The following is a 25,302-nucleotide window of genomic DNA, read 5'->3' as shown; positions in this document are numbered from 1 at the left end:
ATTCTCCCCAAAGGCCAGTATTGATACAGCAAAGATTTTCATTACGTTCAGTGAGAAATAATAATAAATAGAAGTTTTCTTAACATACTTGAACTGTAGTAAAAGCCTCTTTATCTTCTCAGCTTCCCGAAATCCTTGACCAGAATGCAAGTAGACAATATCAGTATGGAGTATCTGACCTGGAACAAAATGCAAAGCCATTTAAAAACAAAACAAAAAAATACAAAGGCAACACACACACACAAAAAAAAAAACACAGATATTTCACCGCTATTTCCTGCTGAACTACTCAAGTTAATTTGATGATTCACAAATAAAGCTTTTTAATAAGCCACCTTTCCCCTGTATTTTTTGTATCTGGTTAGAAGAATAGAGGACAAAAATGCTTTGCCTGCCAAAGCAAGATACGCTGATACATTTTCCATTTCCCCGAGACCATATCCAAATAACAAGCATGTAGTCATAATAGGCATATAAAATATTGTATCATCAAAAGAGAAAAGTAGCAATTTACTACAGAAGATTTAATGCTATAATTTAGTAAATTTTATTTTTTTTAAGGCACATCCACCAAAGAGAGATGACAATTAGGAATCCAGTCTATAGACCTGCAGTCCGGGAGTACCAGAACTCCGTTGTCAGCTCTTACCATGATCCCTTCTACCAAATCTGGAAATAACCACATGTTAACTGATACTTAGAGCTCATGGTACAATGCAAGCTAGTAACTATTTACTTCAGCTTCATTGCCATTTTAACTCATGTAAGAAACACATTTCTTACACCCTCCCTGGGCTCGTATATTTCCAGTCAAAAGCAAAGACAAAATAAGGAATACAATTTCCTCTTGCACCTAAAGAGGTGCGTATTCCCAGATCAAGCTATGATGCACTGGAAAGGCTGTCTTCTACATCTGTCTAAAAATGAACTAAAAGGTTCTGCAAATACAACATTTCTGACTTCTCACATTAACACACATACTACTTTAACACACCAAAAGGTCTGATAAAGTGTCCAGATGTCCAAGATACTACCCATGAAAAAAAGCTAATTTATAGAAAGCACTTAAATTCAAACTCTTTGTTAAACAATAAAAATGCCAGGTGTTCTCTTTGGTGACTACCGAGAGGCACAGTTATTTGAACTTGTATTCAAGAAGGCAGAGGGAATTTTAAATTCTATTTTATTAAGGAGTAATAATACCAAAGGAGACACTGAAATCCACGTGCAAGAAATTTAACTTTATGCCTGAAGACAGGAATTTGCAAGACAGGATGTGTGAAAGCCACTAAAAGCTTAACCAAAAAAAAAAAAAGCAATTTGATAAAACGTATGGTTTTGAAAGTACTCCTTCCTCCAATTGAATACATGTATTTTTTAACAGTCCTTTCAAAAAAATATGAATATTTTAAATTGAAACTTACTGGTTGGTGAAATAATAGCCAACTTGCAGCCATGCTTGTAGCCAGGATCTACTCCCATCAAAGTACGACCCCTCACAGGGCTGGTCAGAAGCAACTGCCGAAGATTTCTCCCAAACATCATCACAGACTCTTTCTCTGCATCAGATGTCAACTTTGATCTTAGAAAGATGAAATTAAACATCATTTTTCCCTGAATCAGTTCTCCAATGCACTTTCAAATTGTTCCAAATTTATAAGGGTTTTTTCCACTTACGTTTTCATCATCTCTAATTAAATATTAGACTTTCACTCATGTTTTTGAAACTTAAAAAAAAGGATCAATTAGATCCAGAGAGAACTGTCTAAGAAGATAAACTAACACAAGCATTGTAATGGAAACACCGACAAAAATGTACACATACCAATTAACATTCAAACATCAACTCATAATTTTGAGTGGAGAACAGTTTCCCTTTAAAACTGATACCTACTTGCAAAGAAAAATGGATTTGAGGAGGGCACAGACTAAAGTTAGTATAACTTCCCAATTTTGGAAAAAAAAAAATCACTACCCATCACTACCCAGAAAAAAAAAAAAAAAAAAAAAAGGATGATCATTGGATGATCATTTAGGCTGAGAGCTACTGGAGACAGTCTGCAAGGGCCTACCCAATTAATTGCTAACACACCATGACTTTTGAGGCATTGAGCTCCATCTATGAATTAAGTTATTTAACAGGTATCACAGAACCATGTAGATTTGATACATTTCTGTAAGGGATTTCTCTGCTTCCTAAGAACCAAACAAACCAGAAGGTTCCCAGGGTCATGATATTCCTCACCTTGCTTTTGCATGTTCTTCAACTGAAAGTAGTAGTTAGTGCACTAACAATTTGATTTCAATGACATTAAGCAAGAATGCTTACTGGACAGTGCTATGCGAGACAATTCACAGCACTGTTGAGTGAAGGTGTACAAGATGCCTGATGTCTTATTTGTCAAAGTGTCCAGTGAATGATTGGTAAGGACAAGTATTTTTGTCTCAGTACAGCATCTTACATAAAAGAGCAAAACTGAAAAAGCAATGCGGACACAAATATTCATTACCTATATGACTTTTTTTTCTTGCAGACACTCATTGCCATTTTCAGCTCCATTATATTGTCCATATCTACAAGAATTAGGCAAGCAAAAGCAGTCCAGCAAAGCCTCTGCCTCTAAAGAAATTAGTGTTGCCAGGGCCCTTATTCTCCCTTTCCTTCTACCCATCACTGAAAAAATGTAATATCTGAGCTTATTTTCACAGAAGAAAAAAAAATGAATTCCAGTTAACTAAACTCTGTAGAAGATGGTGGTGGGGGTACTACTCAAGTTGTTTAAATCAACCATTGCACGATACCTGCATCTCAAGCAGGCTACAAACCAAACAACTCTCATGGAGGCTATTTGATACAACTGGATATGAAGCTGTTCTGGGTATGTTTTAAATGTGGAAAAAATTAAGAATTTACACTTGAGCATTCCCAGAATCCAGCAAACACCCAGCTCAGCCTTATCCCATCCCACAGCAGTACAGAGGGATTTAAAAAGTCTTCATCATCTGCCATTTGTGGTCTAGAGGTCCTCTTGCCAATCTGTGGTAAATGCTCGTCTCTCCAGCTCTCAGTCATCCACACAATTCTGTATGCAGCTTGTGGGTTCAGAAAGAGATGTTACTGCCAGCAGTAAGTTCTGCAACCCTAGCAGCATTTCACACATAGCTGGTTCACAACTTCCCTCCCTGCCAGCCCATTGTGCCTATTTTGAAAGTTGGAGCAACCAAGGAAAGGAAAAAATATTTTGAAGTAATAAGCAAGTAAAATGACTGCAAAACAAAAAACTGGCCAATTGGTATATAAGGAACTTAACACCCCACAACCACCCTTTTTTTTTTCCTCCATAGGCATGCTAAATTTCAGTTTCGTGGTCTTGTGTTAAAGCTCAGTGAACTGTTCTTTCTCACATTGTTGGTAGGGTATTTTTTAAGAAAACATGCAAAAGACCTTTTTTTTTTTTTTTTTTCCGGTATCAAGTGTACGAAATTCACACAGACGTTATTTAAAGAAAGATGGTGAAGGGTATACAACAGTCCCTACTCTTATCCTAGCCTCCAACTGCTTTCATCTCAGAGTTATTTCCTGAACTTGACATTGTTTGTGTCGTTATTAGTCCACAACAAATCTCTTGTCCAGCTATTCAGCATCTCACTGAACCCATGCACATATCTTGCATCCACATAATCCTTTAGCAGCAAGTTCTACAGGTCCACAGCAAACTGCAAGAATAGCTGCCACCTTTTGGATGGAGGCTGATCCTTTTTAACTTTTCTGGTCCCCCTAGATTTTATACCAAAAGAGAGTAAAAATTTATTCCTGGAAATTCTGTGCTGCTCTTCATACTCCATCTCCTTAAGTCGAAAACCAGTCAACCCTCTACATAGAAACCATTGCATACCTTGTTCCCATTCACTGGGCCTTTTCCAGTTTGATTAACTAACTGTTAACTATATGTATTTTTATTATTTTTCTGAGTTGAGGGGATCTGAATTCCAAAATTTAAGCAAATTATATCAATGATTCTGTTTTGACTTTATTCCTCAACTAAATATTTTCTGAGCACTTAACATTTACATGGAGCTATCTTCCACAGTGCCAGAGTCACCTTTCTGACTGCCAGGGTAGCTCCACTGTTCACCATTTTCTATATAAAAACAGAATTACTTTCCCACACAAGCACCACTTTACAGTCATCTCGACTGAGTTTCAGTTGCCATTTCATTTCCTAACATTCAGTCTTGAAGCATCCTTTTGTAATACAATACAGTTCATCCCATTCTTAAAACGTTAAATAAAAGCAACCCAAACCACAGAACCACCTTCTTCCAGTGGGAATCCAGGGTAATTGGTGGAGGTGCCGGCTGAATTCTAGTCCATGCCAGAAACATTTTATGTAATTTGTAAGAGGTCAGAGACAAAAAGGCAAATACCTAAACCTCACAAACTTCTATGTACATGCACAACAGAGGTTCAGCCAGCACATGTGCATAGAAATGAAGTTTAAAACTGGTTTGTAAATAAGGGAAGGTTAAAAGCGCTTGGACTGGAGGTTTTGTACAGATACAGGCTGAGTTCCAGCTTTCCATCTATCCCAGAGATACGGGCTCCCTATTGTCCACAAGGCTAAATCCATCCACGCTGCAAATTCACATCAGTCCACCTGTGAAGGGAGTCTTGTGCAGGAATTAAAGTTGCCCCTAAACACATGCTATGAGTTACGTGCACCTTATGGAAATCATGTTTAAAATTGGCATGGAAATACAGAAACTTTTATAGTAACAGGAAATGTTACTGAAAGTGCCAGGTGCGTAGGGGGAACATAATGCATGTCCTTTCTATTACATAATATCCTGTATTTTTTAATTTCAAATATAGACGTCTCTTTTCTCTCTAACTGTCTCTCACTCAACACTTGTGTCAATGACATGATCTACTGTCCCAAGTATTGGCCTTTAATTTTAAGTTTGGAATAGTCATTTGATCCTTAAACAAATATTAAGCTACCTCAAAAAAAAATGTATTTTTCTTTTTCAGAGCACAATTGGCTTCATCCAAATGGCTAGATGCCTAGTTTCATGTTTTTGCAATTTGTGACAATTCTCATTAATATGGCACAGATAAGGCAGAGGAGTAGAGCAGCCCTCCTCTATAAACACAAGAGGAAATATTATTTTGTAAAAAAGAAAAATAAAAAAAAATAAAGAGTACAGGAAAACAATACAAAAAAAAAGGAAAACAACACAAAAAAATACTGCAGTTGCCTAATGAAAAAGTATTGACCTAGTAAGAATTTCAAGCCCCTACCTTGAACTTCAAGGAGCCCTGAGACTATGTATCACTAAAATATGTTGTAATCAAAGCAAATAAGCTAATCACAACTTACTAGCTTCTATATTCAAAGTTAGATGAGTCATTTTTTAAACTGAGATTTAGAACTCCCCACTTCCATATATAGTCTTAGAGGCAATCCTTTCCCTGGAAAAATATCTGCAAACTAGCTTCAGGTGTGAAACAAGATATACAGAGAAATGTTTATGTCCCTGAAGACAGAAGAGAGAAAAGCACTCACTTCAAGAAAGCATGGAAAATTAGGAAAGGATTATCCATTAAAAAATGGCCATGCCACATCCCTTGCAACAAATCCCGATGGAATCCTTCCATACAGAACTGCAACAAGATAAAAACTATTTCAAAGTGCCAAAAGCAACACTGGACATTATTATACCAGATACAAGAAATGATGGTATCTGACAGAGTGAAAGAAAGGAAATTAAACAATAAATAAGGTAGCTGCCTTGCTGGCAAGTTTTATCCTTCTGATCACTAGAAGCACCAGAAATTTCAATACATTCTTGGAAACTTTCTGTTCCAACGTTTAATGATAATAAAATGAAACGAAAAAAAAAAAACAGCATGGGGTAGATTGGAGGTATTAATGCTAAAAGGAGGTACTGAATACTTCAGCAGCCCTTTGCAATAGTCCTAAAAATCAGCTCCTGGTATGGGGGGTTAAGTGGTCATGGACGAGGAATAGTATTGGCGGGTGCTTTACATTCTTCTCCATAGGAGTAGTTTCAGCTTTTCCTAACCAGACAGTGCCAATCATGTCAAATTATCACAATGAGTAAAACATAAGCAGACATCCACTCAGGAACAGGCAGCAAGCTTAGTATTCTTTTCAAGTATGACTTGTGAGCTACATCTACAAAGTAGTAGGGAAGAAAGTTGTGTGTGTTTCATAATTAAGGGAACAGAAAACCCTGCAGTAAACTACTGCTGCAGCAGCTCTCATAGTGTTATACCCAACACCTCTTGTTATTAAAATCTGAATAAAAAGTTAAATGTGCTGGGGCACAGTCCTGTGGTAGGAACCATGAAGCAAAAACACGATGTAAGAACCCTTATGTCACAGTTCGACTATTCATCATAAAAAACAAACCCCACTAAAAGCTAAGTCTGTTATCTTTGTTTGAAGTTAGATTCTAGAGGAGGGCAGGAATGAAAAAGACTTTCACATCCATTTGACAGAAGCCAACATTTGGACTCACTGTCGTGAGATCACTTTGGCCAAACAATGCCTACCCTGAAGTAGCTACAAATACTAAGGTCAGAAAAATGAGTGAACTCATTTTCAAAAACAGTGAAATTCACATTAGCAAAAGATAAGCTCACCATAGGGTGACTAATCAAAAGATGTGAAGCAATTTCACTTGCAAAATAATGACCAAAAACAACATACCGTAATGAAGAAACCCAAAAGCCACTACAAATATCTGCTGTTCAAAACTAGCTGAGAATTGTTCTCTACCGGGAAGAACACCGAACATCCATCTTACAATACTTGTGAGAAGCAAGGATAACAACTCCAACTTGAGCTGCAACATAAGAGAGCAGCCAGGCAGGTAAGGAAGAGCTACATTTCATGACGTGATTGCGGATTTCAGATACCTAATATTATGAATAACCAACACAAGCCATTTTGGCACAAGTCATTTTAACATTTCTGATCTGAAAAACAAGGTCTCTCATGCGCTCCATTTGAACTACCTGAAAACAAATTTTAAAATTTAGGTCACATATCAGGAAGCCCTGCCCAAATCAAACACACAATACTTGGGCAGTCTCTCGTATTCCAAAGAGAAGAATCACAGCATCAGTACCATTAGCCAACATGACAATATTCTTGCCAGGTGCTTTGTGGTGGGGGGGGGGGGAAGGCCTGTTCTTACCTAGAAAGGAATAGAGTTAATTTCATCCTAGATGCTAAGACTAAATTAGAAGGCTGGAAAAAAGAATGGTAGAATGGATGAGTAAGATGTAGCAGGACTGTGCTTTTGGCTACCTATACCCTCAGAGGAAGACAGACCTTGCTACTTTTCCTTTTATCATGAAGTATGGGAAGCATGACTTTTTTCCCTTTTCGTAAGGAAAATTGTCTGATATCTCGTCTACAATCATATCTAACATTAATCATAGTATCACAGAATTATTCAGGTTGGATGAACCTTCCAGTCCAACCCTTAACCTGGTATTGATAAGTCTGCCATTATACCACGTTACTAAGTTCAAAATCTACATGTTTCTTGAAGACCTCCAGGAGTGGCACTTCCCTGGGCAGCCTATTCCAATGCCACACAACTCTTTCAGTAAAGAAATTTCTCCTAATATCCAACCTAAACCTCCCCTGGCACAACGTGAGGCCATTTCCCCTTGTCTTATCACTTGGGTGTTTGGGATATGAGCCCAATCCCCTCCTCGTTATAGCCTCCTTTAAAGTAACTGTGAAGTACAATATGGTCTCCCCTGAGCCTCCTTTTCTCCAAGCTGAACCACCCCACCTCCCTCAGCTGCTCCTCGGACTTGTTCTCTTGGACCCTTCACCAGCTTCGTTGCCCTTCGTTGGACACACTCCAGCACCTCAATGCCCTTCTTGTAGTGAGGAGCCCAAAACTGAACACAGTATTCAATGTGAGGCCTCACAAGAGCCACGAATGAAAACTTCAGATACAAATTGAGCCTAACGTCATTAAAAGGCAACACTCTTAGAATGCAGACTGACATATTCAATCATTTCAATTACATGGTAAACTGCGACACTTAACCATGGAAATACCCTATTTAGTATTACTTTTACACTAAGTTTTAAGTTTAGAACAATATCATAGATCTCACGAAGTGACGCTCCATCTGATGATATTATACCACAGTATCACCAGAAATAAAACTATTGACTTCTCTAGAGCCATTATAATATGCACAAGAATGGTATCAGACTAACACACTGACTACTGTATTTACCCCAAAGTGCAGACAACAAACATTAGGGATACTTTCAGCCATAACAATTACTTTGTAGGTTTATTTCAAACAGGTAAAAAGAAATGAAGTCAGAATAAAGTCCCTGACTGTACTATTGCTGTGACATGAAGAGAGACTGGGGAAACTCAACAACATAACACTTTAATGTTAATAAGATAACAATGCAACTCTATTATTGTAATGTATCTCTATACCACACTTCATAATTTTCAAATTCCCGTAGTTTCAAATGTATAAAAGATATTATAATAACAAGTAGAAGGATTTTTTTAAGAAATCGATAGTATGAAAATATGCTTTCATTCTGCGCTTACCTGAATTCTCTACAGAGGAGAGGATATATAAGGCGTTTATATGCATCCTCTACTGAGTTTCGTAGTATCCTCATTAATTCTGGTTTTAAAAATTGTTTTGGTCTCCATCTGCATAAGAATAGAAAATCAAAATCAAAAAATGCTTTAAACAGATATACAAAAACTCAAAAAGGAGATTATACTCCCAAGGAAAAGGGAGGAGGGAGACAGTCAGGTATATTATGTTCAAATAGAAGTAAAACTATGAACGTTTTCTGTTACAGTCCAACTATTTTTGTTTTCATTTCTTTTAAAAATACTGATAACATCCATGTTTTCCTTCATTCAGTGTATTTTTCACATGCCTGGGTCTGTAACTACAAAGTGATTAAACAGATAGATATGTTAAAATGTCTGGATAATTTTTTTAAGGCAAAAAACAGGACCGAATTTCACTTTTGACTTTGCTTTGTTTACTTGCACTCACTCAGAAATGCTAAGAATCCTAATCTGACTGCTCTTATCCAGACAGCTTTTCAGTTGTTTAAGTGGACTCTACAATTGCCCAAGACAGCTTTTCTTTTTCTAAGTATCTGCGTACATAATAGCTGAGAAATGGGTGATCAAGTCAACACTGTATCAATGCATAGACATGGGAGCAGAATTAAGCTCAACATTTAGTTTTACAACTTCCAGAGTCTTCAGTGATTAGCCGCATGACCTCAACAACCCTTTGCTAACAGCTTTTACAAATAGTTCTACTATACTTATTTGTAACTAGAGACTTTTTCCATATCCTCATAAAACCGCCAAAGGTTTAAAACCTCTTATTGCCATCCATTTCTATAAACATGAAATTTGTAGAGGTGGCAAGTATGACTACATTACCCCCAGAAAGTATCCTCAGTGCAAACAGGAACAAATTTGGATATTTGGCAGCCTTTTCACCGTGCTGCTTCATCCACTAATACTAGATAGTAAATCTTTTATCTGTAAATAGGTTATCACAGCAGATGCTTTTATTATCTACCTATACACAAGTAAAAATGATTCGAGCAACATTCTATTAGAAATCCTAAAATTGCTACAAAAGAAATAACAGCCAAACAGTAAGTTCAATTCATAGCAAATACTACGTTTCAATCATTCCAATACTTTGTGAGGAAAGAGGAAAATCCACTTTGGTGCAAAAAGTATAAGCATATGCATATAATTTTAAAGATCAAAGTCTAGTTAAGCTTTCTTCTAAGAACAGATTTTTCTCAATTATTTAACCAAGAACTGACTTCTAAAGCCCCTTTTAGAGAACCTCCATATACATAACATCATCTTACTCCACTCATCAGCTCTGTATGTACATGTGCTCCCAACTGGGATTCACCATATGCATAAATGGCTTAGACTATTGATACACCTCAAAGGGTAAACTCCATCACCATTAATGTAGCCCACATAAAGAGCAACTCCTATCAATTAAGGACTGTTCCAGGAAGAGCACATCTAGGCTTTTAGACCTGAAGCACAAAGAGCAGAGTTTTGTTTTTCCTCCAAGACACTACATGAAACTTGTATCAAATTGGTAACCACACATAAACCATGCCATTATGGCCTGTACCATGGCCTTTATACGGTATTTGAGAATTTCGTCTAGAAACTGACGAACAAGATTGTCAGACACTGAACTTCATTTTCAAGGATGCAATCCCACTTTGGAACAAATTTACACCCCTTTCAAAGGAAGAACTCCACCACACCTTTATGCACAAAGCCCCTCTTCTGGCCGTTTCTTATTATTACTTCCCCATGTCCCACTTCACAACTAAATCTTTGGGACCTTAACAGTTCTAATGTTAATGAAGCTATGTATGCTGTTAAACTACAGAAATCCATTTTACTGGTAAAAAAGTACATTCCATAGGGTCAGGCGTAAGGATACTCCTGAGATTTCAGTGCAATCCTAAATTTCAAGGAAATATAGATGCTACCACAGGCATAAAATATTCTGCATTTGCAAAGAAAATACAGTATTTTCAGAGCATCTACACAGAGCTCAATGCATTACTGAAGAATTCTAGTCTTTCAAAGTCTTTTCACTTTCCCTCCTGGTGGCATTTAATGCTAAAAAGTTAATTTCAGAAGAACAAGTAAAGGTCAGCATATTTACTACTAATTCAATAGGCAGTAGATGATACTGTCTTGTGGCTAGAACACTGGGCAAGCTTTGTAGCAAGGTTGTGTTTATGGTTCTGCACCTGATTACGCGTGTGACCTTCACCAAATCAGCTAATACCTCTGCAAAGTTTTTAACTCCTTGCCCCAAACAAGTGTTCTTAACCTTCTGCTCTGTCTGGTAAATCAATGCAATGAAAATATCGCAATTACCACCGTTAGACCATTACTTCCAAGCTTGCAGAGTAGAATACACATTGAGTAAGAAATATTTGCCAATTCGATAACAGTTGTCAATCAAATTAGGAAGATTAGAATCTGTGATAGACATTAATGCATCAATATCTACTAAAATCTTTCCTTCTGAAATTCACTGGTACTGGAGAAGTTGCCCTTAAACAGTAAAAAGCTATGAACGTATATAGCCTCAAAAATGCCAAGTATTAATAAGTAGTTCCATTTCCAAGGTCAATATTCTTTTTATCTCAGGATGACTCACAAAAGTGTAATCAACCAAGAATATCTCAATTTACATCCCACTTTCATTTGTGTAGCAGTGACAAGCTGTTCCATTATCTATGGCTCACAGTGCTTCCAAAGTCTGTCATAGATGCAGTAAAAGCAAGACTGGTAGTTATTTTCTGCCTACAGAATATATGGGAGGGCGTGGGGGCGTGGGGTGTAAAAAAGACAGAAATTCCATTACATTTATTAAAATTAAAATTATCAGTGTGTTTATTAATCCTTATACTTCACTGAAAAAAAGTGACTTCCTGTTAGTCCTGGATTATATTGTCTGGTGAAACAACATTTTAATTCTTTCAGGGGCTCCCATGCTGGTAACAGAACTGTGAATTTTTTACAGTGAAAACGTGCATTTTTACCACCACATTCTTTCTTGGACTCGGTATAGAAGAAAAATACTTGCTTTTATATATTGAAAAAGCCTTTTTTTTTCCTTCTGTCTTCTTTGCCCCATTTGGTTATTGAATTTTAAGGTGCAGAGGTAAAGGATTTTAAGATATACTCACAACAGTGCTAAATATCTCAGCCTTTTAAGAAAGATAAACCTGTCTTTTACACCTGCAAGGAAGATGCACAGTGTTTGGACCACAATATTCTCCAACAGAGAGCATCAAGGTACATTGCAGTTTCCAAGAAAAAGAGTGACAGAGATACCGCATAAAATATATTTAACCAAAACTTCTATAAAAAAAAAACATCAAAATTATGCAATACTAAATGGGTCTCACTACAAGCAAAAAAAAAAAAAAAAAAAAAAGACACTTGTCAGAGCAGATTGATAAGAAATAGGAGAATCATCCAGAATTTTCTGACTTAACCAGAGATCCTAACACAAGAATCAGGTCACATAATATTTGAGAATTATGGATTGAACACAACCACATTTAGGTTGTCTATTAAATCCAATTTTTTAGCCATGTCAATGAGCAAAATTCCTGACATATAGATTTCAAAGTTACATCCTTCACTGATTTAAAATCTGAGGCAGCCCTCTTTTAATCATTGCAATCAGGCATATGAAGTTATTTTTCAGAAGTTGGAAGTATATTCCATTGGATTCTGCAAATTTCTTTTGCTGAAGACTACTAGATGTGATGCATATTTCAAATTGAAAATACATTCACCTTTTGTTATGTCTTCACATTTTTTTTTCAAGAATTCAATTGCTTGAAGAATGGTGCCAGAATTTCCCATAAATGGCCAAAAGCATGATCTTTTTTGTGTAATGCCACAGCAGTGGGAAATGTAGAGTAAGAAGTATCCATTTAATAACTTTGTCTAATATGCATTTGTTTAAATTGTTCTCTTAATGTAACAAGACATGTGAGGTGTATTTCAGTATGTAGGTGTCTACAGGAAAAAAAAAAAAAAAGACTTCCGTAAGAATATGTATCCATGCAGACCTTTCATTGACACACCACCAACAGAATTCATTCTTCACCCCGTCAGGAATGTTGACCTTCACTGTCAGGATCTTCAGATTTTCCCCTCGGTTAATGGCCAGAATCTGAGTGCAAACATAAATGGCAGAGACAGATGACACACAAAATATCCAAAAGATAAACTTATCAACATTTGTGTACACGCTTGCTTGACATTCTGTGGCAAATCATGATGGTGGTACAGTAAATCAGTTCACAAAGTAATAGGTTGTACAGATAACATCCACAATTTAAACACAGATTAAATCACACTGTGGCATAACAAAACATACATTTTTCACTGAGTCTGCAATCCCAAGATTCAGTTTTATCTTAAATACACTTACAAGACAAGTCAACATGAATTTAGTTGGTTAAATAATTTAATAAGCCAAATTAAAACTCAAGAAATGAATTGAAAAGTGACTACAATCAGAATTAGAGATCACAAAGGGAAAAAGTTAGCCCTCGATATTGTTTCCCATGAGCAACCAAATTTAAAATTAATTGTAAATCAGAGCTTGTGGCACAAAGGTAGTCAGCTCAATAAGATGAATTTTCAGTTATTCACACGTACTTCATAAACAGCTGAAAATATTGTAGCTACACTCTTTACATTAATATTAACGCTGCAGCCTTATAATGCATGCACATTTCTGGCAGTCTGTGTACACAGCTGCATATTCGTGATCTAAACAGAAATCTCGCTGCAGAAGTGCTATCTGCATGCAGTCTTATTTTAAATGGAAATCTGATTTCCCCCTTTAAAGACAGGATGACAACGCAAGTGGTGGATACTGGAGGGTACTGGTGGACATTTCCTAGTCTAAGCTCACTCTGAAGTCAGGAATGGTCACCTGAAAGAGACCTTATAATTTTAATAAAGAAACTCACCAACCAAGGTATTTTAGATACAAAATAACACTTAGAAGCAGCTACAAATAAAACCTGTTTTTAGAGTTCCTTTTCCCTTCCAAAATACTTTAAAGTGCAAAAATAAAAAATAAAAAATCTGCTAGAAGTTGACATTCCTATATTACTACACATGTTGCTGTATGTAGCAGGCCCTAAGCACTGTCACAACAGAGCATTCCGTGTCAATCATGAACTTTAATTCAATCACTAGCTAACTCAGACATGTCACATATGTTAAATACAATGGTTTAAAATGACTCCAGGACATACTACCCATTTATATTCCTCAGCCCTACTGCTCCTGTGACATACCAGGCCTGACATATCATTGAACAGCAAAGCTAATAATCAAGATTGCATGTGAAATATTATAGCATCTGGTACCTTGACTGCCAAAGCAAATGTTTTCATGTAGAGATTAGAAAGACACATTTTAACAAATCAAATGCTTTCATGTTTATTCTGGTTTTACTTTTAAAAAGAAAGAAAAGCTAAATGTCAAGCTAAAACGAAATCAAAATGATGCTCAGGACAAAGAATGCATCTGATAGAATTATAATGTCATCATTCACCACGCTGTTAGCAGGGTCAAGATTTGCATCGCATTTTCCACAGGCGCTCCGTCTGCGGAACGTGTCAGTCACCTCAACTTAAACCAGCTGCACTGCACTAGCTAATATTTTTTCTACTGTTTTATTCTGAAAAAAATCTGCCTCTCCTGTTTGAAGTGAGATGCATTCAGAGAACTACTATCATCTAGGAAATGCTCAATAGGGAATGCAATGAGTCAATTTCTCTTCTTAAGATAACGAAGATATATATATTCAATTAACATCCAAATACAGCTATTCTAGGCAAAGTAATCTTTCAGTTCTGGAGAAAAGACCGCTTTTATGCTAGACATTAACAGATCCAATGTAAGGGTTAAGAGCAAGAAAAAATACAGATGGTTAAAAGAAAGCAAGAACAATTATTTAATCAGTCACAAAATGCATCACAAACCTAATTCTGCTTATCACAAAAATGCAACATCCTTTCTATTTCACAGCTCTCTTCTATGCCCCAGATTTACTCAGACTCACTAAGTTTTGTTTATTTTGCCAAGGACTTCAATTTCCAATTCTTTTTTAAGTACGAGACTGAAACAGAGCATTTGCCTCAAACATTATACTTTATACAAGTATAGGCATACACAACTGCTGAACTGCTTACAATTAGTCAAAAGAAATCAAAAACACTCCTGAAATACTTTTATTGTAGTTGTGGCAGCATTGGTATAGCTACCTAACTGAATTCTCAAAGAGCCCAGTTCTGTTCTCTCTGCTGCCAGGGGAAGGAACAGTGGCTGAACCTCCTCATGATAGCAAAACATTCCAGCTGCATGGACCTACAGCCATCTGACTGCGTCAAAATCTGGAGTCAGACTTTCTATACAAGTTCTTTCTTATTTCACATTCAGTATTTTAACTTTTTCAAGCAAAAAACCTGGCTCCATCTCTCCCAGTGTCTCATCTCTATGGCATATCTCACCACACAGAATGATGCCTTTTGGCAACACAGAAAACAACGCTGAACTACCACACATGCAACTTCAGCTACACGCAGCTGTACAACTGTAGGACCAAACTACAGCTTACTGAACACCATTCGACCTTACTTGAATATACTCTGCAAGTCATCCCCAAGGCTGCAAACGCTTTGGTCATAAAGACAGTTTATCCTCTTACAGGTAACACAACAGTCTACTTACTGCCTGTTCTCCTTATATTCTGATTAATAAAAAAAAAAAAAAAAAAAAAAAAAAAAAAGTCAAATGACAAATGACACCAACTTGAATATTTCTCTATTATGCATCTTAAATATGTTAGAATAGGCAATATCAGTAGTATTCAGGAGATGAAATACAAGTAAGAGTGCCCAGTCAACCTGTGATTACAGGAGCACCAGCAGCAAGAACTGTGGTTATTACTTCACTGGAAAGCAGGGACAAAAAAAAGAGGATTTAAGGTTACTGACGAAAGATGAAATAAATCAGAACAGTTTGAGTTAAACTTAACATTAAAAAGACATAAAATTGATACATCCTGGATTACAAACAGTGCAGCCACATGGGCAGAGTGCTGAGCAGGTTTGGGAAAATCGGTTTAGAGCCCTGTCTCTATCTGAGCATCAGTTTTCCTTATGTAAAACAGGGGAAAATAACAATGCCCTGAACAAGAGGTAAATCATACTGTCATCCCAGAAAACACTTGTATGCCCAATATGCATTGCATATCTCAGCATTCACAGCTCTCAGAGCAGGAAAAGCTCAAGTCTGACTGCTGAGGTGTCCATTCAATAGAAGAGCAGCCAAACAAGAAGCAATCCAGTCTTTCACCTAACAGCATCCAGACTGGGACGAGTGGTTGGATGAGCATTTAAAGGTAACCCATATATGTTGTGAAATAGTTTGAATAATAAATCCATTTCAAGAAAAAGCAAGAAAATCCTTTATTAATTCAAAATATCACACTGCTTTGTCCCCCAGTTATTTTTCCAGTCAGAACTGGACTTGGGGCTTAGGATAACCTAAGATGTCTCACAGAAGGAAACACTGTTTACTTCCAGAACAAACCCACTTTCAGGTGTTCTGCAGAGCTTCTCTATTGAGATTGTTTAACTTTTAAATGAAGCCACTGTTGACAAGAGCTGCTATTGTAGATCAACTCCAATTTCAATTTTCTGGATCCTTTCACCAGTTTCACCTGACAAGCGTGGTGCCAAACGGCTCTGAGCATTGTAGCCATAAGCACAGTCTGAGGGCTCAGTGCTGCAGCAAGAATCCAAAAGCAACAAAGACTAAGTTTATCCAAGTTTGCTTCAAATACTTACACTCTAACCAAGCAACATCCCACTCTCAATCTGCACAGACAATAAATTATCACTTAACCTTTATCCCTCTCCTGATAAAACTTGTGCATTTGTCACTGGTGGAAGGAACTGAGGGCATGGCACTGATGCTGAAAGTAAGTCATACCAGCAATGAAATCTCTGATCCCTACGCCATTATAAATATTGCTTTAATGTGAATTAGTTAGACAATAGACGTAGTGAAGATACAGTCCTCTATTCTGTTCGTTAATGCAGAGATTAACAGCTTTGACCTGTATTTGAAGAATTTGAAGTCTATTACATTCGGTAACTAAAGTTCAAAAGCAAAGCTATCTGTGCTAATTATAATAATAAGAAGAACAAAATTTGAAGGTGTACCTGATGATGCTGAATATTTTTTATATTACAAGAAAACTCATGGTATAGCTGGAATTTATCAATATCTTTTTCATTTCCGTTTTTGGATGACACTTTTGCCAAGGCTGACTGGATACAAATGTATCTTTGCTGACATCTGAATAAAAGAAACAAACGTTAATATGTATTTTAGCATAGAACTTACAAAAAGCTATTAGTATGTATTAAATAAAAACAGTGTTTGGAGTTTATCCAATTAGAAATTACGTCAACTCTGTAATCAGTCACAGACCTACTACATACCTTAATGCAGAAACTGACCTAACATGTACTGAGTGAAACATACCAAGGGAAGAAATTCAAAGAGTTCTCAGGAAATGCTGAACACAGACCTTCTCATGAAAGGGATGGATAATCAAAAGCCACTACCTGTACTTCAGTTTGGTCAGTTATTAGTCAACATTACAAAACAAATCTTGAGAAATTGCAGAAAACGTTACAGGAGTAATTTATGTTATCCAAACACAAAATCTCTTTTGAACCTACCCATCCTCAGAACTCATTTCTTGCTTTGAGCACCTAATGCCCATAAAATTTTTCATTATTTTTACAAGTAACAGGGATTCCAAATACAGCTTCCTGAACGCTCCTTGAGATTATTACACATTTAGATCAAAATTACAATTTAAATCAAAGAGAGGTATCTGTGAAGAATTGTGCATCCAATTAAAGAGCTTCTGGTGGTCAAAAAAAAAAGAAAGGGATAGTCTGGTAATGACAGGACGTCCTTTACAAAACATCCCCTCCGTTGAAATTATCACATTGCTGGGCTCTAGTCTTTTGATAAGGTTGGCCATTACAATAAACAGCAAACATAGGCCAACTAAACAGAACCATACTGATCCAAACCAAACCATATGCTTCTGAGAAGATATCTGTTATTTGATAATCATTTTCTCTGTCCGAGATGGTATACAGTAAGGAGGAGAAGAAGAAAAAAAAAAAAAAAAGCAAAAAGCAACAAGCAGCTCTTACTCTGTTACATGAAGCTCCCTGGACATGACAAATACCTTGAAGTCATTACGTAAGGCAAGAAAATTTAAATTCAGCTAACACAGTAGATGGATTGATAACTCCTGCCTTAAGAATAGTCAGTTGCTTGCCTGATGGACCAGTAATGCCAATATTAACTGTCAATAAACATAATTACGCTGACTGATGTCAAGCACTAAATATTGGAGCAGCAGCTACAGCAGACATGCCTTTGAAAACTTGTAGCTTGAAAGAAGTGCATGGAGAGAAAGTTTTCCCTTAGAGAGATCTCTCTAACTGCAAGGGAGATCAGCTCTATATGGAACAGAGCCATGGATAATTTGTCAGTCTTGGGGAGTCCTCCACTGATAACCAGATGGGCAGAAACACTAAACAGATTTGTGCTGTCTCCAGCACAAGTGAAGGAAGAGACGTAACAGTAATGCTGTTTCCAGATCATTAAAAATTGTGAATCTGCATGACAGGAGACTGATTTTTACCATGTAACCTGGAAAAGTTGAGAAAGTAAAATTCAAACTTACAATTTCCTGATAAAGTCCAGGGTATCTTTATCCTTAGCAAAGATATCAGCTAGAATATGCTGTACTCCAGCCTCTACTTCCTGGATATTTGCAAGTCCTTAGGGGAAAAAAAAGTTAGTAATTATAAAAAAAACTAATATGAAAAGTTATTTTACACAACTGCAGAAGCACTAAGAAAATATACACAAACTGAGAAAAATTAATGCAAGTTACCTATCAGATTTTCAGGTTTCAGTGAAAAATTCTAGTTCACTTGATTTTTTTTTACGCTGTGCTTCCTTTCCAAAGCATCTGAAACTCTTACATATTTAATAAATCTAAACTGAACAATGCAGTATCATAAATCAAAATGGCATTAAAATGGGAGAAAAGTAACAATTTTGTGAGTTTGGTGCTGACAGATCTTGACATTTATGACACAGATTAATTATTTATAATAGTGAAATTGGACATTCAAGTATAATTTGTGAGGTTGTAATAAAATGAATCAATTGCAGCAGAAGTTTACATATTTTGCTGACTGTTATGGAAAAAGCCTAAAATCTTTGCAGGCAATCCTGCCCTTTCTCTGTGTAATACTTCTGTATTTGCCCTGTCTTGTTGCAGGAGTTTGCACAGTGACAGTTCTGAGATCGGGGTAGGCTCATCCTATCCCACAACACACTGTTCAAACAGTGAAGTTAAAAAATATCTCCATAGACAAAGTATTATAGGGATCTAACAACAGAATAATTCAGCTTTTCAACACACATCCTCACTTCAAAAGACCAAAAAAGGTAGCACATTTGTCTCCTTAGCACAGCAGTTCATCTGTACCAGAACCAAAAATTAATGAAAAAAAATCTTATTTTTTAAAAAAATCAATCTATATAATCCTGTTTCCATCAATGGTCAGTAACAAATGCTTCAGATCAAGAATCCTACAGATGGCAGATGTGGGATTAACAGTGTAGCACAAAACACATCGTTTCTAACTCTGCTGTCTGTTAGGCTGCACATACGTTGAAAGAGCTGTTATAATACCATTTAGAAAAAATGTGTATTGGAAAAAATGCATAGCTCTGATAACAAATATTTTTTCTGAATTCACAACCACTAGGGAGCTGAAAGCACCTTTCTTTCACTGTTGGATTACAGCACATGAAAAAAAATCAGCATTTGTCTTCTCAAAAACCATTCTTTTAAAAAAAAAAAAAATATCTTTAAAAGATTTGATGAAAACTTTTCTGCACAACAAAGCACTCCACTTTAACAAAAACTCCCTCTGATCTCAAACTGTACATAGGCTGTCAAACTGGCTTCCAAGTTGATAAAAGTGATCCAGTTTGTATATGGTTTCTGATGCACCTTTCAAATTAAAATGATTATATAAACCCAACTACATTATTTTTAGAACAAAAAAGAAAATAAGTATACTGATTTTAAAATTTGAAGTGTTTATGCTGCAACAAATAGCACTCTCTTTTAAATGTACCCTAAATAATTTATGTCAACTTCCACCATGAAGATTTCCTTTTGGCTCCTGAGACCGACAGAATAGTCAGGTATGTGGTTGCAATAGACTGCTTTGTGACATTTTAAAAAGCAATAACTAAATTATTATTTTGTAACTGATTCTCAATGCAAAGTTAGGATAATTTTATAAACAATATATAATAAAATAGAAGAACTACTGAATTGGCAAGAGTAAGAATCACCCCCACATGGAAGTTGAGCACTTTTATAATAAAAATCAAAAAGCAAGTGCTGGGGCAGGGAAAAAGAAAAGCACTTCTCTATTTTAACACCATACAGAAGGCTGCAATAATCTCCGTATTTTATTGTCATAGATTGCCCCCTACAGATTCACCCATAACTGCATTCACAAAGAAACACAATTCTGCAGCCCATAGACGAAACTATTGAATTGTTAAAGTTCCTGCTAAAATTTCAGCAATTACATCTTATCCAACCCCTACTGTCATCCAATAGCAAAAATTCTCCCGCTCATTCAAAGTCAGCAAAGCCAGGCTTTACTAAAATACGCTGTGATGGGTGAAATTTACTTAAGTAAACAGTATTAATATAAACCTCTTCAATCTATACACAATCTGTGTCAAATCTTCAGTTGACAGTTCAAATACAAGCAGAACCACAGAGAGGTCTAAGGTATGTAGTACACTTCCTCCCTCTTTCCAGTAAATACAGACTTGGACTAAACTCTGACATCTCCGGCCTTCTGTCTCTTGTATACCAGAATTATTGCTATTTACAACACACACACACACAAAAAAAAAATAATTAAAAAAACACGAACAGGAAAGGCTGGAGAACTATGGCACTAAATTTGAATTCTATTGCATCTTGCTAAAAGAACTGTGGAATTTAAAATAGTTTTTAAAAACTTCCAGCAACCTAGGGACAATTAAAATAACTCCCCTTTTCAAACACTTGAAATAATTTAAGACATTAGTGCTAATAGAAGCAAAGTGCTTACCTTTGACATTGGGTCTAATGTAAGAAAAGAGATTAAGTTCCATAGGATTCTGCAGGAGAGAAAGAGCTGCAGGTTCTAATCCCAGCTGCTTGGCCCTCTGGGCTTTGGTACCTTTACTCCCAGTTTTATAAGGTGCAGACTTGAAACAAACAAAAAACAGTTATTAAAAGGCAAGGAAATATTTCATTCATGCTATGTACATTATGCACAATTACACTTAAACTAAGGATGATCTAAAAAAATGAGTAGTATACTAACCACATGGTCCAATTCTTCAAAAGTTCTGCAGTTTAATAATGCTGTGAATAGACATCCTGATAGTTTCCCCTCTTTCTTCAATTTCTGTATCATTGTATGCGTCTTCTTTGCAACAGAACTAAAAAGATGAGAGAGATATTAACAGTTACATGTCATGGTGGATTAAAAAGGATTTTTGTTTTGACCTTGTCTAGTACACTGCTGAAGATCTCTGAAACCTCTGAAGATTTTATCCCATGCTAATCCCTTAACAAAATTCAGACAGTTCAAAAAGGGTTCCTAACCATCACTCTCTTTCTCTAATTCAAAGTATTATCAAAATATGTTGTGGTAGCCTTAAGAAAAATAATCAAACAACAGAGAACATCATTACTGCTATATACATTTTTTGGAAGTTTACTGGCCCAAAAGCCAAATAAAAAGGTCAAAAGTTAAATCCATGTCAATGAGCACTTACAGCTGTAAATCATACCAAAGTAGTTTTGCAGCATGAAGGACAGCATACCAGATTTTAAACCTTAATTAAGATACCTGTGACATTACCCTGCTGCACACAGTGAAGGTGTTTTGTTATGATTTAACTAACTCATTCAGACCATCTGAGGCCACATTCCCTCTTTGTAAAGAATCTTTTCCTAGGGCACAACCTGGGAGTAAAAGAGGTTGCATGAAAAAACATGTTGACAGAAGAGCTCAAGTCTGTTCCCTTGTCTCAAGAGATTACATCCACCCAAAATCAACAAGGAATGAGCAATCTCATCCACCCCTGCAGCAGGCTTTGCTGATCACTCCTTTGCTGCAGTGGTCCAGGATGGTTTAGCCCACCCTCCTGGTACACTACAACCTCAGGTAGTGCTCTTCACTAGAAAGCTTTGGCATTCCAAGCAAGGAGTCAAGAGATTCTTAGCAGTTCTTCTTCTAAGACTGCAATTTATATCTAATTGGTCTACGTATTTCCAGGATCTATAAGCTACTAAAATTGCAGACATAAAAATATTATTTTTTTCTTGACAATTAATAATGTTAGATTTCTTTTTACGTAGACTGAAAAATAGATAAGCATAGCTACCTCAGTTTTCAACTTTCTTTTTTAAGAGTTCGTTCATAATTGCAGTGTGTACAAAATGTCAAAAACAGGGAATGCAGAAGCAGCAACAGGTTGTTACTCACCTCTTTCCCAGCTACCTCCCAGTAACTTACTTACCGTAGCTCTTCCAATGTTTGCTGCACTTCTCGCAAGGCATCAGCCTCCAGATTATTGATGAGCTCTTTTCGATATCGAGCAATAAAAGGAATTGTGTTTTCTTCTTGAAAGAGGCGAATTAAGTTTGCACATACCCATGGCTCAACATTTGTTCTTTCTGATAAAACCTGTAACAAGAAAAAGAAACAACATACCACACAACAAAACACTTAAGAAAGGTAGCAGATAGCTTTAAACAGCCTCTTACTCAAGTTCAAAACCAACTCTAGAATAATATGCTAACCAGCTTTGTCCCTGACAAGACAAGATGTGAGTCTTCCCACACATCCAACCACCACAACCAGTACTTCAAGAAGACACGTAACAACCAATGTTTCCAAGAACTTTTGACTACAAATAAAATAAAAAAAATTAAAAAAGGAAAATAGGGTCTCTTGGGAATAGAATTAAATAGGATAAATAACAACACAAAAAGACAAACTTCCCATGGCAACACAGAAAACTTGAAGCTTTTTGTTTGTTTTAAACAAACACTGGTATACCTCATGGTTAAACAAAACAAAATGAAAAACAAAACACCAACACAAAGCTGATCCAAATTCAATTCTGCCCATAGAAACTAGCATGATATTACCATAGGTTTCAAGATGAATCAAGTCACACACACCTAAACATGATTTTGTACAAACAGGACTTTCTATAGATAGAATTACAGTGCATCAAAAAGGAAATCAGGACAAATTATATAGGTACCTTACCTTAGCAATGTTTTAACTATCATGGATTGTTTGAACTTTACTACAATTACTCCCATAGACAGCTGATTTAAAAGCCTTTCAAAATTACGAGGCCTAAAAATGTAAAAACTCCAGCACAATCATATTCACTACATTTACAGCAGCAATACCGTAAAGATCATATGCTCCACCTGAATTTCCAAGAATATTTCAGAAGAATCGGGCATATAAAATTTTATACCCTTTTATGTAGGCAATACTAAGCATGATATATATTGAACTCATAGTAAAATGTTCTGTAACAATAGCTAGCATGCCAGAATGAGAGCTATCCTAAACCTGTCTTTATTTGAATGGCTTCAAAGTTAACATCCTACAAAAAGGAAAGATGATACCTCCCTTGATGTCACTGTTGTTTCAAGATAGCAAACTCCTCCTTCGTGGTACTACAAACCGGTACACACTCTTAAATGAATCTCTACAATGAAATGACCCACACTAGCTAAATCTTAAATTCTAAAACAGGCACCCCAAATCTTTCAGCATCCATTCCTGTAGGAGTTTCAGTTGGCTATACCAAAAAACTTGTGCTGATACAGCAGAAATATGCAGCAAACTGTTACAGGCAAGCTTTGTACTAAGGACTGCATAAGTCACAGATGTTAGAATAATGTTAAGGTTTGAACTTTTAAGTTATCAACCAACATTTATATTTATACATATATTATGACAATTTCATCAGAGGTTAAATGAGTACTTAACAGCACAATGACTCTGACATTCCAACTGATGCCAAGAGGATTCAAATTGCATGTTAGATTCTAAGTGCAAATTATGTAGGAATGATTTCATTGACACCTAAGAAAAGGAAAAGATCTCATACCTGTACAATATCCCAGTTCATTTCAAATTCTTCTTTTACTTTGTTGCCTCCTAGATTTTTTACTGGCTTTCCTTCAGGAGATGTAGTCGATTTAATCTTTTTAAAAGGTGGTTCATCAAACGCAAAATCCTCCTCAGATTTCTCATGTTTCACTTGATTTCCCACTATAGGAGCACTTGTTGAAGGTTTTTCATCACTCTCTGAACTCTTTACATTCGTCCCTTGGAATGAATTTGCTTCCATTTTTTTAGGCACTACTGGCATTTGATTTAAAGTTTTCAATTCAGTGCCTACATCTTGCTTAGGTTTCAGAAGTTGCACCCTATTATCTTCTGCAGGAGCAACAGTCAAGGATACATCCTACCAAAAATACATTGAAACCATATTAAGCATTGACTTATAAACTGGCTCAGCCACATTTCAATTAAAACCATGGAAAACTTGAAACCAGACATCATTTTCCCCAGAGAAGTCTCTGTCTGACAGGGAAATGCCAAGCCAGACATCAAGTAACCTGAAATATTTCTTGTGTGTAGGAAATAAAAGGATAAACATACCAACCAGACCCACAATTTAAAAGAAAGATCAAATTAAATTATCCCAGAAAGATTTAAGTTGGGCTGTCATTCAGAAGATACCAAGCTACAGTCCTTACCTCCACTAATCTGAACAACACTGGGAGCAGCATTGCAGGAAAGTACACTTCCAATTAGGTATTAGGTGCAAAATGGGATCTGGAACTGAGATTTGGTCTGCTATTGTTTAACTTTGGACAAACCACATGTTCTTTCCTGAATTTCCCCAGAGATCACCTTCAGAGTCCAAGAATGTATTTCTCAATATGTCACATATGTCAAAACATTCAGAAACATTAATATACACTAGAAGCACTGGCTCCTGTCATGACCTAACTTCTCATGCTAATCTTTGACAAAAGACAACTAACTTCTGATAGCAATATATCACAGATTCATCATCATAAACTTCTGTCCTTACTGGGTTGAACAACCATGCAAGGAAACAGGACTTATTTTTGTCGTGGTACTGAGCTGGTGAAAATATAGAAGACATCAAAGGCGTAACACACAAACCAGAGGCATCATGGTGTTTAGGTTTCATTACAGAAAAAACAGTGATTTTTATGTATTTTTGCTGTTGAAAGAGATCTTCATGGAAAACCCTATCAGTAATCACTGGCTAAAATTTTAAAGGAAGAGCCCTTAGAACTGGGACAGTTAAATACACAAGAAAGCCATATTTATCAAATATACTTAATCTTTATGGCAACATTTGAATCAGATG

General features: G+C 36.3%; 1 protein-coding gene across 3 annotated transcripts in view; it reads right to left on the bottom strand.

Annotated features, from left to right (window-relative positions):
* SRBD1 (S1 RNA binding domain 1) overlaps nt 1–25,302 on the bottom strand; it is a 126,223-nt gene that overhangs the window by 93,399 nt on the left and 7,522 nt on the right. For all 3 annotated transcript variants that reach the window (XM_035321836.1, XM_035321835.1, XM_035321837.1), the window contains exons 5-14: nt 24,001–24,360; nt 22,381–22,547; nt 21,177–21,294; nt 20,919–21,057; nt 18,443–18,539; nt 16,890–17,025; nt 12,708–12,811; nt 8,632–8,739; nt 1,425–1,582; nt 89–179 (exon numbers count right to left, since the gene is read on the bottom strand). In XM_035321836.1, coding sequence (XP_035177727.1) covers nt 89–179; nt 1,425–1,582; nt 8,632–8,739; nt 12,708–12,811; nt 16,890–17,025; nt 18,443–18,539; nt 20,919–21,057; nt 21,177–21,294; nt 22,381–22,547; nt 24,001–24,360 — 1,478 coding nt within the window. The remainder of the gene's footprint in view (nt 1–88; nt 180–1,424; nt 1,583–8,631; nt 8,740–12,707; nt 12,812–16,889; nt 17,026–18,442; nt 18,540–20,918; nt 21,058–21,176; nt 21,295–22,380; nt 22,548–24,000; nt 24,361–25,302) is intronic.

The sequence above is a fragment of the Oxyura jamaicensis genome, chromosome 3 (genome assembly GCF_011077185.1).
Source record: "Oxyura jamaicensis isolate SHBP4307 breed ruddy duck chromosome 3, BPBGC_Ojam_1.0, whole genome shotgun sequence".
Lineage (NCBI taxonomy): Eukaryota > Metazoa > Chordata > Aves > Anseriformes > Anatidae > Oxyura > Oxyura jamaicensis.
The sequence above is the reverse complement of the archived record's forward strand: the minus strand, read 5'-3'. Positions and strand labels throughout refer to the sequence as shown.